Genomic DNA, 15464 nt, shown 5'->3' on the forward strand with positions numbered 1-15464 from the left:
GTGTCTCTGACCTTCCTCGGCTGCTCTAGAGTCCATCTACCGCCGTGGAGCCAGAAGATGGAGGAAGCTGTACCGCGCCAACGGCCACCTCTTCCAAGCCAAGCGTTTTAACAGGGTGAGTATGGCCAGACAGCGCTCCCTGCAGTGGACACACTGGCGGCCCTCCAGGCTGCAGTGGCCCACGGCCTCAGGTCAGGGCCGGGGGGCTGCGTGGAGTGCTGTGGGTCGGACCCTCCAGAGCTCGGCTCCAGGCCCGGCCTGTCCACGCAGCTCACGGGCCGAGCTCCCCGTGGCAGGGTCTTCTGACCCCAAGGCCCCACGGCCTGTGGTCACTGCCCTGCCTGCTGCCTCCCCTGGCCGTTTCCAGACCTTTAGTCCCACTGCGTCCCCCACGATGCCCGTGGGGCCTGCTCCATGCACAGTGGGGCGCCCGGGGCGTGCAGTGCCCAGGGCTGCTGTGACGGAGCCCCACAGACCGGGGGTTCAAAGCGGGGAGGGACTTGTGGCCCTGGCAGCTGTGGCAGCCCCTCCTGGCCAGCCACCCAGCCAGATGTGCCGGGCGCAAGGGAGAGGCCGCTTCCCCCTGAAGGCGGGGCGAGGAGAGCCGGCCTCGTGATGGCGGAGCAGGCCGCAGCGGGCTGGACGCCATGGACGTGGGGGGCCACGGGTGGGACGTGCCCGTGGATGTCGCTGTCCTCCGAGGCGGCTGCAACTGGGCGCTTGGAGGCACCATCTGCAGGAGGAATGGTCAGGGCCGCGCACAAGGGCAGGTTGAGGGTCAAGTGAGAGGCCCCTACCTGGCGTGAAGCCAGGTGAAGGACAGCGGAGGGAGCAGCACACCGAGGCCACAGCCCACGCGGCCCTGCCCGGCCCCCGCCCGGCCAGATGCTCCTGGTGACAGGCACAGCAGACGGTTTCCCCTTCGACCGGGCTCTGCAGCCGACCCCGCATAGCCAGGCCGCGGCCCTTGGGCAGCAGTAGCTGGGCAGGGACTAGGACCAACACCTGAGCGGCCGGGGGCGGGAGCAGGGCCCCAGCGCCTGAACATCGCTCTGCCCCAGCCCCGAGAGTCCCAGCTCGGGTTTTAGGTTTTGTCTCAGTGAAACGTTTCCTGAGCCCGTGGCTGCCACGGCCTGCCCCGCTGCTGGACACCAGTGTCCACACCGCATGGCTGCCCCACTGCCGAGTCCACCCAGCCCCGGTGCTGGCAGCCGGCCTGTCCCCTCCGGCCAGCCGAGACCCTGCGGGCACAAACCTGTTAGAGGCGCGAGGGGCTAAGAGGCAGCGGGGGTCGCGACAGATGCGCTTCTGCGGGGACCGGCGAGGGGGACGGGGGTGGGGGGGTGGGCGGGGAGGTGCCTCGGTGGAAGGTGCTGGGGTCACCGCCAGGGGCGCCGGCTCGTCCTGGGATGCCCTCAGCCACATGGTGACCGTCACTGGGGTCACCTCATGAGCCGGTGACCGTTTAAAGTTGCTCAGAGGCTGAAAGAAGAAAGAAACCAGCACAGGGGCTGTCCTGGGCTCTCGCTCGGACCCCCGGCTGCTCCCGAGGGCCCCAGGGTGGGGCTCCCCCCCCCCGAGGGGCCCCACTGCACTGTCTGCACACGGCTGCCTGAGCAGCGAGGGGCCGGCCCGGGCCTCCCCTTGCGCCCCGAGGAGCAGGACCGCACCCCAGGGCCCCGAGCCTGGTGGTGGTGATGGGTGCCCCGACCGCGTCCAGGGGCAGAGTGGGCGCTGCCCAGGGCTCCGAGTGCGTGCGGAGGGCGGGGCCCGGGCCCGCTGCTGACCGCCGTCCCTGCCCCGCAGAGAGCGTCCTGCGGCCAGTGCAGCGAAAGGATATGGGGGCTCGCGCGGCAGGGCTACCGCTGCGTCCACTGCAGGCTGCTGGTGCATAGACGCTGCCTCGTGCTCGTCCCGCCGAGCTGCAGAAGGCATATGGTGAGGCCGGCCGGGCGGGCCGGGCTGGGGAGGGACTACCGCGCCTCACGCCCAGACTCCCCTTTCACAAGGCGCCTGCGCTGGGGTGTCAGGCCGGCCCCGCGCCGGGCAGTGGGCAGAGGGTACGGGGCCGGCGCCCTTGGTGCTGCCCGCGTGTGCCCACGCGCCTGCCCTCCGGCTGCAGGATTCTGTCATGCCTTCCCAAGAGCCTCCCGCGGACGGCAAGGATGACGGCGTGGGCCTCGCCCCCGAGGAGACCGACGGAAGTAGGTGCCGACCCCTCGCCCGTGTGGCCAGGCTGGCCGCCCCGCTGCGGGACAGGACTGCCCGGCGGCCCCATCCCTGGGGCTGTCCCCGTGCCGGCGGCCCAGCACCCCTGAGCCCACGCATCCTCCACCACACCCAGAGCCCCTCACGGCCGACGCCGGGTCTCAGGCCGGTCGCGGGAGAGGCACGCATCCCCGGAGGCATCACGCCTGCCCCCCGGCCCGCCCCGGGGCTCAGAGCGGCAGGTCTGGGGTGTAGGAGTTGCACGTCCTCTGTCCAGCTGGGCCAGCCTGGCCGCTCGGCAGAACCCCCCAGGCGCCTGCAGCCGGCATCTCCTCTCTCCCCAGTTGCCTACATTTCTTCAACCCGGAAACACGACGGCATCAAAGATGACTCTGAGGTGAGTGCCCTGCGCTGGCCGTGCTCTGGGCTGTCGGTGGCGCCCTCTGCCGTGTCGCGGCTTCTGGAGCTTAGGGGCTGCCGCGCCCTCGCCCACTGGGTGGGGGGCTGTGCCGGGGCCCATGCAGCCGGTCAGGCCTGGGCAGGGTCCTCTTCCGCCCAGCAGGTGAAGGGGCAGCTCTTGGCCTGTGCGCGGGGCCTGCCGTGGCCTCCGATCCTGAGCGGTTGCCGGTCACGGGCATGGCGGGCCACGAAGCCCCGGCCGCGGGCGCCTCCGCAGGGCACAGCCTTGGTGCAGCCGATGCCCACGTCGGGCCAGTGGGTGCAGGCGGCGGAGTGGGGCCGAGTGCGGGTGGGGCGCCCCGGGCCCTGTGCGCCCCCACCCCGCTCCACCTGCTCTGTGTCCCCCAGGACCTCAAGCCAGTCATTGACGGAATGGACGGGGTCAAGATCTCCCCGGGGCTGGGGCTGCAGGACTTCGACCTGATCAGGGTCATCGGGCGCGGCAGCTACGCCAAGGTGCTCCTGGTGCGGCTGAAGAAGAACGACCAGGTCTACGCCATGAAGGTGGTGAAGAAGGAGCTGGTGCACGACGACGAGGTGGGCGGGGCGCACGGGGTATAGGCGGGCAGCGCGGGCACCCGGCTGCAGTGGACACCGTGGGTTTCGGGCTGCGGTCAGGTCCATGCATGAGCGATGGTCTTAGGGCCAGGAGCGCCCCAGAGCTGAGTCGGGGGCCCACCCCCTGGGTCAGGGTGCCACCGCAGCAGGAGCTCGGGCATGGACCTGACTCACAGGCTGGGGCCCTCACCCCCGCAGCCTGTACCCTGTACCTGCTTCTCTGTGAGGCAACACGTGACACAGCCCTGCCCCACGGCATTCACCATGCTGTGCCCGCACCACCTCTACCTGGGCTGGGGCCATCTCCTCCCCTCCGCGTCACTCCCCCCCCCAGCCCCCAGCGGCCACCCACCGGCCTCTGGCTCGGCCTGCTTGTCCGGCCCTGGGCACCCCCTCCCGCGCCAGCCTCTCCCTCAGCTCCGAGCCCGCTGCTGGTCCTGTGTGAGCTCCCCGTATCTGTTCTTGGGGTGAAGCAGAGCCAGAGTGTGCGGCCCTACCAGCCCCGAGGACGGCCTGAGGTTGCACTGCCCCTGCGCCCAGCAGGCGCAGGAGGGGCGGCAGTGACCTGCCTCACCGCCACCCTGTTCCTTGGGCCTCTAAGTGGGGGTGACAGTACCGGCCTGCCGGGGAGGCCCTAAGACAGGGCCTGGGGGGCCCAGAGACCCGCACGCGGCTGGTGGTGGTGGCTTTGGTGGTGGCGGTGGCGATGCGGCTCCCGCGGGGGTTCCCTGCTCCCCGGGGCGTCTTCCTGGAAGCAGAGCACGGGCCCCTCCCGGGCGGCGCTCACGCTGCTGCTCCCTCCAGGACGTGGACTGGGTGCAGACGGAGAAGCACGTGTTCGAGCAGGCGTCCAGCAGCCCCTTCCTGGTCGGCCTGCACTCCTGCTTCCAGACGACCAGCCGGTAAGGGGCTCCGCGTCTGCCGGCCCTGACGTGGGCGCGAGGGCCGCGCTGGCCTGAGGGGTGCGGGGGCGGCCGTGGCCCCGGGTGCAGCTTTGGGGCTGGTTTCTCCCGGCTCATCAGCCCGGCAGGGACTTCAGCGGGTCACGCCCACCCGAGGCCCCGGGAGCGCCTGGCGGGCGGAGGTGAGTGCCCCGAGGCCCCTGCCCGAGTGGTCGCCCCGAGTGGAGTGGCGGTACAGGCTTCGCGCCCCCTGGGGGGTCATATGACCCGGGCCGGGCAGGCAGGCGCCCCCCCACCCACTGGGCCCAGAGCCCATGGGATGCTGCCGTGGGGCAGGGCTGGGGCAGCAGGGGTGGGAGGTGCTGAGGGGCCCTAACGCTCCGGACCTGCCGGCCGGCAGGGGTCCAGCTGAGCTGCGGCCTTCTTAGCTGCAGGTCACCCCACATGCCGCCCCCTCCTGGGCTTGGGGCCCTGTCCCTGCCGCACCTGCCCCAGGCCTGGGCTGCTCCCTGGCTGCCAACTTGGCCGCCGGCTCCCCATCTTCGTCCAGCCTGGTCCTCTGCAGCTGTCCCCTGGCTCGCCGGCTGCCCCCTCGCTCCTGCCTGAACCCCAGCACAGCCTCTGGGGGATCTGTCAGCGGCTCCAGTGCCCTGGCACTGCTGTCCCAGTGGGCTGGTCTGGGGCTGGTCCCGGCTGCCCGGACACTGCTGTGCTGTCCCTCCCTCGCCGCGCCCCCTGTGGCCGCCGGACGGCCCCACCTTGCCAGCCATCGAGCGCTGGCCCCGGAGAGGGCGCGCCCGGCCAGGCTTCCTGAACGGGTTTCTGAGAAGACCCTTGCTTTGATGAACTTCTCGCTTAATTGTACAGCAGCCGTGGAGCAGGGAGCTGCCCGAGGCCCACACCCCCGCGTAACACCTTTCAGAGTGGCGTCGGAAGGTGTGGGAGGCCACACCCGCCGGCCAGCGCCCATGTTCAGACGTGGTCGGTGGACAGGCCGGGCGCCCCTGCCTGTGGCCTTGAGGCGGGGCCGCTGGTGTCTGCGCCGGGCGCTTGTGCCACACCCAGCGTGGGCACCCAGGCCGCAGGCCCCTCCGCGGGCATCTGGGACAGATAGAAAGTGAGCGCGTTGGGCGCCAGGCGGTGCAGGGCAGGGCGACGTCTTGCTGTCGAAGCTGAGGCCCAGCAGAGGGTGCACCTGCCGTGTCCTGGGGTGCGGGGAGCGGGTTCCCTGCGGGTTCCTGTGCGAGGCGTCAAGCGCGGGTGCCCCAGGTCTCAGGACAGGCGATGCCCCCAGAGCCCGGGCACATGAGCCCGATGCCGCACCAGTGCTCCACGCGCACGGGCGGCGGGAGATCCGCGGGGCAGGATGTGGATGGGGCTGGGAAGGGGAGGTTTCTGCCCCCACACCCGGCAGCCACCCTCCCGGGGCGAGCCCCATGGCAGGGCTCAGCAGTGATCCCCCAGAACACACTCAGGCGGGGAGAGACCGCGGGGCCGTGAGCACGGAGCAGTCTGCCACGGGAACGAGACTCCCGTCCACACAGGCGGTGCCTCCTCTTCCGGCGACGGCGGGACGGTCAGCGCGAGGGCTGGAAACCGGGAAAGCCTCCCTGGTTGTGGAGGCCAGGCAGCTCCGGGGTGTCGGCCCCCCTTCTGCTCCACCCTGCAGGTCGGGGCGCTGCCCCGCTGTGCTGGAGGAGTCCTGTGGCCACAGCAGGACGTGCTTGTGGGAGCCGCGCCCACTCGCGCACCGGCCTTGAGCTGCAGCGAGACTCTGGAGCTGCAGGGGCAGGGCCAGTGAGTGGGGCCACCCAGGGCTAGGGAGCTCCAGAGGGACGCTGGCAGGTCAGGAAGGGGCTCCCGAAGCCCTGAGGCGGCGCTCGGGGGTCTGCTGCACCGAGGCCAGTGGCCCCCAGAGCGTGGGGCGCTGAAGGTGTGGGCACCAGACCAGCACTGTGGGGGCCTCAGAGCAGCGGCGAGGCCAGTGTGCGCCCCGACCCAGGAGAGCGGGGTAACCGAGTGCCCCGGAGCTGCTGGGATGCCCCCCTCCGCACACACATGCAAGCGCGCTGGGCAGGCGGGGGCCCTCTGGGGATGTGGGCGCGGGGGGGTGGGCAAGAGCAGGCAGGAGAGGGCGAGGCAGCCGTGGGAGGCGCAAGGGCGGCGTGGTCAGCGGGGCTGGGCGGGCGAGGCCTGCCCCCCAAGTGCCCGCACCTCCCACCTGCTCCCCGCAAAGGAGGGAGCCGCAGCCAGGGCTGGGGCGACGTGACCTCGGCTGGAGCCCTCGGGGCCCCAAGGGGGCCGCTGCGTCCCCCGAGAACGTGAGTCACTGCGCGTGGGAAACACGAGCCGAGTCACGCGCCCGGAAGAGCAGGCGCGGAGCCGAGCGGGCACGTGGGCTCGTCCTCAGCCGTTGTTGTCCTGACACGCGGGCTGGGCCGGCTCTGCTCGCGTTCCCTGCCCGTTGCCTCAAACGTGAGGAAGCGCCCCGAGCCCAGGCTCCCCGCTCCGGCGCCGGGCAGCGCGAGAGGGCAGCACTCCTCAGCCCACGCGAATGGGGACCCGCCGGCCCTCACTGGGAGGCGTTTCGGGGGCTCGTGCCCGTCAAGTGCGGGCGACTGTCCTGTCCTTGGGAGCTCTGGACAGCGAGGGCCTCCCAGAGCACCCGGCCTCCTGCCGCGAGCCCTGGCAGGGAGGCCCGGCCCAGCCAGCCCGTGCCCTCAGCACAGAGCCCGGCGGCGGCCTCGGGGGCTACTCTGGGGACGTGGCCGCCGCGCTGGGCCCCCTGCTCTTGCCAACGACCGCGCGCAATAACATTAACAGCCTCTGCAGCGCGACCTCGTCCGGGTTTGAAATGGAAGGAAGCGGCTCCCCACGCCCGTTTCACCGTGTCCCGCTGCTGGCGTTGACACTGGGGCGTTGGCATAAAACCGGCGGACGGCGGCGTCCAGTGCCCGGTTGTAAGTCCTCGCGAGGACTTAACCGACACCTGGCCGGACAGCCCGCCAGCCCGCGGGGGCGCCCCTCTGACGGCGGTGCGGGGACGGGACACGCCCGGTGTGGCCCCCGCCGCTGCCCAGCTCCACGCGCACAGAACCGCTCCCGTGGGCGGCGGGCCTCCAGCGGGCCGTGGAGGGGACAGCGTGGCCGCGGAAGGTGTCCCCGGACACCCGTGTGGTGGGCGTGGCCGCACCCAGGACAGCATCATCTCCAAAAGCGGGGGGTCAGCGCCTCTGCAGGCAGCGACTGAGTGAGGGCGGGGGAGGAGCCACCTGCGGGGAGCCCCCAGGCCCGCTCCCCCATTCCCCGCACCCGGACGCCCCAGGAGCCGTGACCCAAAACTCCAGGCGGCGCCTCAGCAGGGTGTTTCTGGAAAGCGGGAGTTCGGTTTTGACAGCGGGAGCTCGTTCGAGGGAGGCGGCCCTGTGGGCACGCAGGCGCGAGGCCAGCCGTCGGGGCTCTGGACAGGCCGCGCCCCTTCCGGCCCCCGGGCTGTCCGCAGCCCTTGGCCTCCCCGGGAAGCCTGCACAGGTCCACCCCCGCGGCCTCTGGCTGAGCTGGGCCTGTGGCTGCCGCGAGCTCGAGCTGGCTGCTCAGCGCCCCGAGTCACCAGCCAGCGTCTGGCCGCACGGGGCCCGGCCCCGCCCCGAGGCGGGGACCCCGGCCCGACCCGGTGCCGGCCACCACCTCCCTCCATCCCACGAGCGCCCTCCCCGCAGGCTGTTCCTGGTCATAGAGTACGTGAACGGCGGCGACCTCATGTTCCACATGCAGAGGCAGCGGAAGCTCCCGGAGGAGCACGCCAGGTGGGGGGGCGCGGGGGCGGCTCTCCCGGGAGGCCCGGTCCGCAGGGTCTGGGGCGGGGTGGTCGCCTCCTGTCGGCCCCGGAGCATCAGCTGCTCTGCTCAGGGAGGAGCGCCCAGCCCTGGGCCGCCCCGCAGGGTGGTCAGCGCCTGCCTCTGCTGCCCAGGGCCCTTTCCTCATTCCCAAGAGGCCAGCATGTGTGGCCGGTCAGCGTGACCCCCTAAACCCAGACATGCGCTCGGTTTTCATTTTCACCTGTGGTGAGACGCAGCGCAAGCCGCCCGCTCCCCAGAGCCCTCCCTCCCCTGCGGAACTGCCCTGGCGCCCACCCCCTCCCGGCTGGAGGTGACGGCCCCGGGGGCATCCCGAGCCTGGCGGGTCCACCTGGGCTTCGCAGGGAGCACACATGCGGTCCCTGTCCCGGCCCACTGCCACCCGGGACAGCTGGGGGTCAAGCCTCGCTGACCTGTTGTGCCCCGCTCTGCTCGAGTCCCTGCTCCAGTTATTTGGGGTGCACACCCGAGGTGTGGGTGCCTGGCCACAGTGCTGTGTGACCCTCAGGGTCGCCCAGCCTCCGCTCCCCCGCGCCTGTTGTCCCCGCGGCTGGTCTGGCTGGCCCCGGGCAGCGTCCGTGTGCCCAGCGCCCGCCCGCAGGTGGTTGCGTGGGCCTCTGCCGAGACCTCCGGCCCCCGCTGGCCCCCAGGTTCTACGCGGCCGAGATATGCGTCGCTCTCAACTTCTTGCACGAGCGAGGGATCATCTACCGGGACCTGAAGCTGGACAACGTGCTCCTGGACGCGGATGGCCACATCAAGCTGACGGACTACGGCATGTGCAAGGTGAGCGCCCGCCCCGCGGGTGTCCTCTGGCCTGGGGTCCTGGGGCTCCTCCCTCCCAGCAGATGGCTCTGTCCCCACAGGAAGGCCTGGGTCCCGGTGACACCACCAGCACCTTCTGTGGCACCCCGAACTACATCGCCCCAGAAATCCTGCGAGGGGAGGAATACGGTGAGCCGGGCGGGTTGGGCTTCCCTGCGCCTCTGCTCCTGCGCGGGGCCGGGGGTGCCGTGCAGGCCCCCACCATGTCCCTGGAGGCCTCGCCGCCCAGCATGGGGGCGCAGCACGGGACAAAGACGCCCCCGCACCCTAGCCGAGGAGCAGGCGGCCCCGGGCCAGGCGCCGTCTCTGTGGGTGTGAGCGGACGGGGTGCTGTGCGCACACGCCGCCCCCTGCCCTTGGACGAGGCTGATGCCGCCGCCTTCTTCTGGGGCCTAGCGGGGCGCGGGGTGGAGGGGGCCGCGCCTCGAGCCACGGGTGACTGCGCTCCCCAGGGTTCAGCGTGGACTGGTGGGCGCTGGGCGTGCTGATGTTCGAGATGATGGCGGGGCGCTCCCCCTTCGACATCATCGCCGACAACCCCGACATGAACACAGAGGACTACCTTTTCCAAGGTGTGTGGCCGCCCTCCCGCGGGAGGGCAGGGCGGGCAGGGCGGCCGGGCGGGCGGGCGGCCGGAGCTCACAGCGCCCGTCCACAGTCATCCTGGAGAAGCCCATCCGCATCCCGCGCTTCCTGTCCGTCAAAGCCTCCCACGTCCTGAAAGGGTTCCTCAACAAGGTGAGTCTGGGCGCAGCCCCCCACGCCCCCGCTGCCCTGGCCAGGCTGCAGCCCACCTGCCGTGACCTCTGACCCTAGGACCCCAAAGAGAGGCTGGGCTGCCGGCCACAGACCGGGTTCTCGGACATCAGGTCGCACGCCTTCTTCCGCAGCGTCGACTGGGACCTGGTAAGGCCCCGCGCACACGCGTGTGCACACCCTGCAGGCACGCGTGCAGCACCCACACGCCAAGCCCTTGGGGTGACGAGCCCCACAATGCAGAACCGGGGCCCGTGGGCGAGGGGCCTGGGAGGCCTTGGCCACGTCCCTGAGGTTTTTGCCCCGGAGCAGCCGCGGACTGACTGCGCCAGGCAGGGTGTCGCCTGGGTTTCCCGGGGGTCACCCACCTTGGGGCACAGTCAGTGACCGAGGTCAAGGCCGCGGGCTTTGGCGCCACGGCTTGGGGTCTCGAGGAAAACCAATCCGGCTCTGGTGTGGGGTCGGCACCAAGCTGCTGAGGCAGAAGCCCGGAGTCCGCTCTTTAGAGTAAGAGCGGCAGGACGTGCAGGGGGCAGCCATGGCCCGGGCACCCCCCTCCGGCCCTCCCGGCAGCGAGGCCTCGGCCACTCCCTCACCGGCCCTCCCGGCAGCGAGGCCTCGGCCACTCCCTCACCGGCCAGCTCTCTGGCCACCATGGCCTGCCTTCTGTGGGGCAGCCCTCCCAGGGTGGGACCGTGGGGAGAAGGGTACGGCCTTGCCAGTCCCAGCCGCACAACGTTGGGGACGGCTGCCGAGCACGGGGAGCAGCTGTGGTGTCCACCAGTCCCCGAGCAGCACAGCCCACAGCCTGGCACCCCGTACCTGCGGCCGGTGGCTGCACCCATGCGCCCAGCTGGGGTTCCACTGTGTGCCTGGGCAGCCCCTCGGCAGACACAAGGCGCCTGACGCCTGGGCGTGCGTTGGAGGGCCTGGCGCCACGGGTGTGACCACAGTGGGCGCCTCGCCCGGCGTTGCCCAGCTCTCGTGGCTGGCCCCGGCCCTGCGAATCTCCTCCTGGACGCTGAGTTTTGAGGGGGATAAAAACACAAGGGGCATTGGGGGGTGGAGGGGGTCTGAGCACTGCACCCCAACCCCCCGACTGTGCCGTCCTTGCAGCTGGAGAAGAAGCAGGCCCTGCCGCCCTTCCAGCCGCAGATCACCGACGACTACGGGCTGGACAACTTCGACGCGCAGTTCACCAGCGAGCCTGTGCAGCTGACCCCGGACGACGAGTAGGCGGGGGCGGGTCCAGCGAGCCCGGGGCGGGCGGGCGGGGCCGGGCGGCGGGGCCCGGGGCACCCACACGAGCCTGTGCTTGCAGGGACGTCATCAAGAGGATCGACCAGTCCGAGTTCGAAGGCTTCGAGTACATCAACCCGCTGCTGCTGTCCACCGAGGAGTCCGTGTGAGCGCCTCCCGCGGCCTCGTCTGCGAGCGCCCCGAACTCTGCCCCCACCGCGCATGCATGCGGGCCGCGGCGCCGGCGCAGGAGGGACAGGCCGGCGGGCCGGGCGGCAGAGCCGGGCAGCCGCGCGGGCCCTGGCGCCGAGGGCGGGCCGGCAGCCCGTGGAGGGAGGCTGCCAGGACGCGGCCGGGGCCGTCCGCACGGACCTCGCAGGGGCGGTCGGGAATAAACGGCTGGTGTGGCGCTCCCTGTCCGACGCTTCCTTGGGAGCCGCGCCCCGGGATTTTTACAAACCTGGACCGTTTTCTAAGTCGTGGTAAGTTCCCGTTGTCGATATTTCACGCGCATTTCCCGGCCGCACGAGCGCAGCCGCCGGAGCCCGAGGCGCGGGCAGCGGCCTGGAGGGGCCCGCGGCGCCAGACCCCGCGCCCAGAGAGTTTCACAAAATATATTTCTGAAAACGCTAAGCCCCGCCCGCGTGAGCCCGTGTGTTGCGCGCTGCCGTTTCGGGAAATCCTTGCATCAGGACGGCGCCCGCCCCGCCCCGCGCGGACGGCCAGGAGGCGCTCCAGGGAGCGGGCAGGTGCCCAGCTGAGGCCTCTCGTGCTGGGCCGGGCTGGCCCCTCTGGACACCTGGCCCAGACCTCCCTGTGCGTGACGACGACGCAGCCCCGGGACAGGCGTGTGCAACCGGCCATGCTCACTCGGGACCTCAGGACGCCAGGCCCCGCGTGCCCAGCCGCCTCCCAGGAACTTGGGGAGCGTCTACCAGCCCCCACGGTGGCCAGAAGGCCTTGCCTCGGAGACTGAAGGCGGGTGCTGGGCATGGGCGTGCCCTGAAGGCGTGAGCACGCAGGAAGGCACAAGTGCGCCCTGAGGCTGCGGCGTCGGGCAGTGACCGGTGCCCATCTGGGCCCAGGCCCAGGCAGAACGTTTACATCAACGTCGCCAACGCTTCTGGCCCTGCTGGCTGCTCGTGTCCAGGAGGCGGGGCCCAGGCGCACCTGCACGGCCCTCACGGGCGCCTGCCGACTGAAGCAGGAGGGACGGGAACGTGGGAGCAGGTGAAGACACTGATGGCTGCCGCTGCGCTGCCCTGGGGCTCGTGGGAGCGCCGGCTGGCGCCGGGGTCCAGAGCTGTTCCCAGGGGGCCGTGCGGGAGGGCCGCCCGTGGCGGGAGGGCAGCCCGTGGTGACGCGGGCCCCGGCGCCCACAGACGCGCTCGGCGCCTTGCTGCTCGTTACAGGGAGGTGTTCCAACCAGCACCGCTTTCCAGCCGTTGTTTTAAAAAATACTTGTTTAGGGCAGTTTCGGGGTCCAAGCAACACTGAGGGGCAGAGGCAGGAACTCCTGGGCCCACCCCCATCCCCCAGCAGAGGGGCCAGTGGGGACCATGGGCAGAGGCCCACACTCTGGCTGCTGTTCACACCCAAATGCTGCCACCCCCCAACGCCCCTGGAACTGGATCCACCCGGCGGGCAGCCTTCCCAGACCCCCTTCTCCCGCGGAGGACACAAGGGGCCCCCTGTCTGTGTGAGGCCATCTTTGAAAGAAAAAGCGCTGACAAATTATGGAAGTTAACGTGGCCGCCCTTCTACCCCCACCACCCAGTGAGACCACAGGCCTGGGGCCGCCCGGTGGGAAGAGCCACCGCGGCTGGGGCCACCCGCAGCTTCTAGGCCGGAGGGGCAGCTGCTCGAAGCCCCTGCAGTGGAGGACGCGGTGGCCACAGCAGGACACCTGCACCCGACAGTGACCACAACCCTGCAGCAGACGGGCTCCCGAGCGGCGTAGCTACTGCACGTGTGGGGGACATGCTCCCTGCCCCGCGCCCAACGACAGCGTCCAGAACAAGGCCAGTTCACTCAGCTGTCTGCTCCCCCGGCCAGGCGCTGACCAGTAGCTCTGTCCACCCAGCTCGTGGCGGCCTGCGCAGCACCGCGGGGGACGGGGCTCCGACGCCTGTGTTGTGCTGCTCCGGTCTCTCCGCTGATGGGCGCAGCCCAGGCGCCAGCTGCTCACCACACCACGTCCTCTGTGCTCTCCGCCAGGCACTGGGCCAGGTGGCTGTCCACCTCCAGCGGGGTCAGCCTGCGGGGAGAGGAGAGCCAGTCACCCAGGAGAAGCATGTCGGCCACACCCATGCCAGCACCTCCTGCATCCCCTGCCCGCACCCCCGGCCATGACAGGATGGGAGGCCCAGAGAGGCCCCCCAACAGCCTCCAGGCCGCCAGAGGGCAGGTCCCCCGGAATTGGGTCCCCAGTACCCCTGCACAGTGGCCAGCACAGCCCACGCCGGGCACCTGCTCAGTTGCAAGCCCAAGGCTCCCCGCTGTGCTGATGCCGGAGCCAGGGGGTCCCCCCAGCCACAGGGCAGCACAGGGCCCCCGTGGCCTGGCCGCCAGCTCTCCCCAGGCCCACCTGCGAAGCAGGGGTGCCGCCACCGCCACCAGACGCTGTGCTCCCTCTCGCCCACCCAGCACCCCACACCAGGCCGAGCCCAGGGTGCCGGCGGGGGGCGCAGCGGGTCTGACCCAGAGGGCCTCCGGGGCGCGCAGAGGCTGGCCGAGGCCGAGAGGAGAGCCGCTCGCCAGGCCCGCCCAGGCCCTGCCCCGCCAAGGTGGCTGTCTCGGCCGCTCCGCTGGCCACACCTTTCCAGGATCCTGCGTGACGGAGCCCAAGCTGGACGGCGCTGCCCTCCCTGTGGGGGGCTCGCCACCTGCCAGCTGTGCCCCCCCCCCAGTTAAATCCCGCACCCACCGGGGAGGGTCCTGCCCCGCCACCGCTGCAGCCCGGGCGGGGCAGTCCCGAGGGGCCGGCGCGGTGGACCCTGAACCCACAGCCCTGCACCCCCAGGCCCCGCGGGGGTCACCGGGCTCCCCAACTCTCCCTGGGGAGATGCTGCTCTCAAGGGTCAAAGGCCCGCTCGGGTCCCTAAAACTGACGCGGTTTCAAGGGGCTGGGCCTGGGGTCGGGGGCGGCAGGGGGGGGTGTGAGGGGGGCGGGGGGGCCCCGGGGCGCTCACCCGGGGGCGAAGTCGGCCTGGCACAGGGGGCAGCTCCGCAGCGCAGGTGCCGCCTCCCCGGCGCGCGGCTCCTCGGCGCTGGGGCCCCCGCGCGGCCCGGGCTCGGGGCGGGGTGGCGCGGGGGCCCCCGGGCGCCCCGGGGCCGCGCGGAGCACCCGGTACGAGCGGCGGCGGCCCCGCGCGGGGGGGGGCGGGAGCGGCGTCCAGGAGAAGGTCTCGCCTCCCGCCGCGAAGGTCTCGGGGGTCGGGGCGCGCGGGGGGTCGCGCCGGGGCTCCTGCGACACGGGGCGTGGGCCGAGCAGCCGAGGCGCCCCAGCCCCGCCCCCCCAACCCGGGCCCGCCCCGCCCCCGCCCCCGCCCCCGCCCCCGCCCCGACCCCCCCGCCCCCGCCCCGACCCCCCCCCGGCCGGCGCGCACCTGCGCGGGGAAGGCGGGCAGCGGCGGCGCCTCCCCGTCGGGGCTCGGGTCCGCCCGCACCGCGCGCAGCAGCAGCGCCCACGGCCCCGCGCTCCCGCCGTCGGGCTCCGGCAGCGGGCGGGGGCGGCCGTCGGGGGCCCTGGGGGCGGCGCGGGTCAGCGGGGCGGGCGGGCGGGCGGGGGGCCCGAGGGCCGCGGGGTGCGGAGCGGGAAGGCTGGGACCCCCGCCGCCCCGCCCGCCTCACCCGTCCCGCGGGGGCGGCCTCCGCCGGCTCAGCCTCAGCCGCGGCCTCCGCGCCGCCTCCATGGCCGCCTCCATGGTCGCCAACATGGCCGCCTCCACGGCCGAGCCGGCGGAAGTGAGCGCGCGGCCCCGCCCCGCCCCGCCCCTGTGCTCAGGCCCCGCCCCCGCACGCAGGCCCGCCCCTGTGCTCAGGCCCCGCCCCGCACGCACGGCCCGCCCCGCCCCCGTGCTCAGGCCCCGCCCCGCACGCACGCCCCGCCCCTGGCTCAGGCCCCGCCCCGGCCCGGCCCGGCCCGGGCGGGACCCCCAGCCCACGTGGGCCCTCAGCCCGGCCCCCCGCCGGGACCCCGCGGCCCAGGTGGCCCCACCCCCACCTCCACCCCAGGCCGACACCCCCCGACGGGCCCACGCTCTCGCTGAGCGTCCCCGCGACGCCGCCCGCGGCGCTCCAGCCCCGCCCGGCGCCAGCCGCGACCCTGGCCCCGCCCACCCCGAGCCCTCGGGGCCCGGCCGCCCCGCCGCGGCCCGCGGGAGCCCCGGGTCCCCGCCCGACAGGGCCCCTCGGCCGCCCGGGCGGGGCGCCCGACCGCGCTGTCCTGTGGGGACACGGGCCAGGCCCCCTTCCCCGCCCGCGCCTCTCGCGGGCTCGGCGTCCTCGGGAAACGCGCGGCGCGGCCCGGCCGAGGCGCGGGGGGCGGGGGGGCGGGGGGGCGGGGGGGCGGGGGGCGGGGGCCGGGGCGGGGGGGGCGGGAAGGGGCCGCCCGACGCCCACGCCCGTCGCCGCTGGGGGGCAGCAGAGGCCGCGGCTC

At 72.9% G+C, this 15464-nt stretch overlaps 2 protein-coding genes across 5 annotated transcripts in view; one reads left to right on the plus strand and one right to left on the minus strand.

Annotated features, from left to right (window-relative positions):
- Positions 1-11195, plus strand: part of PRKCZ (protein kinase C zeta) — a gene marked incomplete at its 5' end in the record, with an annotated part of 35968 nt that extends 24773 nt beyond the window's left edge. The window contains 14 exons of one of the 4 annotated variants that reach the window (XM_084241651.1): positions 30-115; positions 1807-1938; positions 2123-2204; positions 2553-2605; positions 3016-3204; positions 4030-4127; positions 7847-7933; positions 8635-8770; positions 8851-8938; positions 9262-9381; positions 9468-9547; positions 9626-9715; positions 10682-10797; positions 10887-11195. In XM_084241651.1, coding sequence (XP_084097777.1) covers positions 30-115; positions 1807-1938; positions 2123-2204; positions 2553-2605; positions 3016-3204; positions 4030-4127; positions 7847-7933; positions 8635-8770; positions 8851-8938; positions 9262-9381; positions 9468-9547; positions 9626-9715; positions 10682-10797; positions 10887-10974 — 1445 coding nt within the window. In that variant the 3' untranslated portion in view covers positions 10975-11195. Of the gene's footprint in view, positions 1-29; positions 116-1806; positions 1939-1993; positions 2205-2552; positions 2606-3015; positions 3205-4029; positions 4128-7846; positions 7934-8634; positions 8771-8850; positions 8939-9261; positions 9382-9467; positions 9548-9625; positions 9716-10681; positions 10798-10886 lie in introns of those variants that run through there. The other 3 variants (XM_084241652.1, XM_084241653.1, XM_084241654.1) reach the window with 3 other exon arrangements.
- A 1727-nt stretch (positions 11196-12922) lies between these two features.
- On the minus strand, positions 12923-14718 carry FAAP20 (FA core complex associated protein 20; the record flags this gene model as incomplete). The annotated part of the gene is made up of 4 exons (XM_084244040.1): positions 12923-13061; positions 13996-14270; positions 14413-14551; positions 14657-14718. The coding sequence occupies 4 exons, from the start codon at positions 14716-14718 to the stop codon at positions 12989-12991; spliced, it is 549 nt and encodes a 182-aa protein (XP_084100166.1). The 3' UTR covers positions 12923-12988.
- Between the last annotated feature and the right edge of the window lie 746 nt (positions 14719-15464).

This window comes from Talpa europaea (assembly GCF_964194135.1).
Source record: "Talpa europaea genome assembly, chromosome: 9".
Classification (NCBI taxonomy): domain Eukaryota; kingdom Metazoa; phylum Chordata; class Mammalia; order Eulipotyphla; family Talpidae; genus Talpa; species Talpa europaea.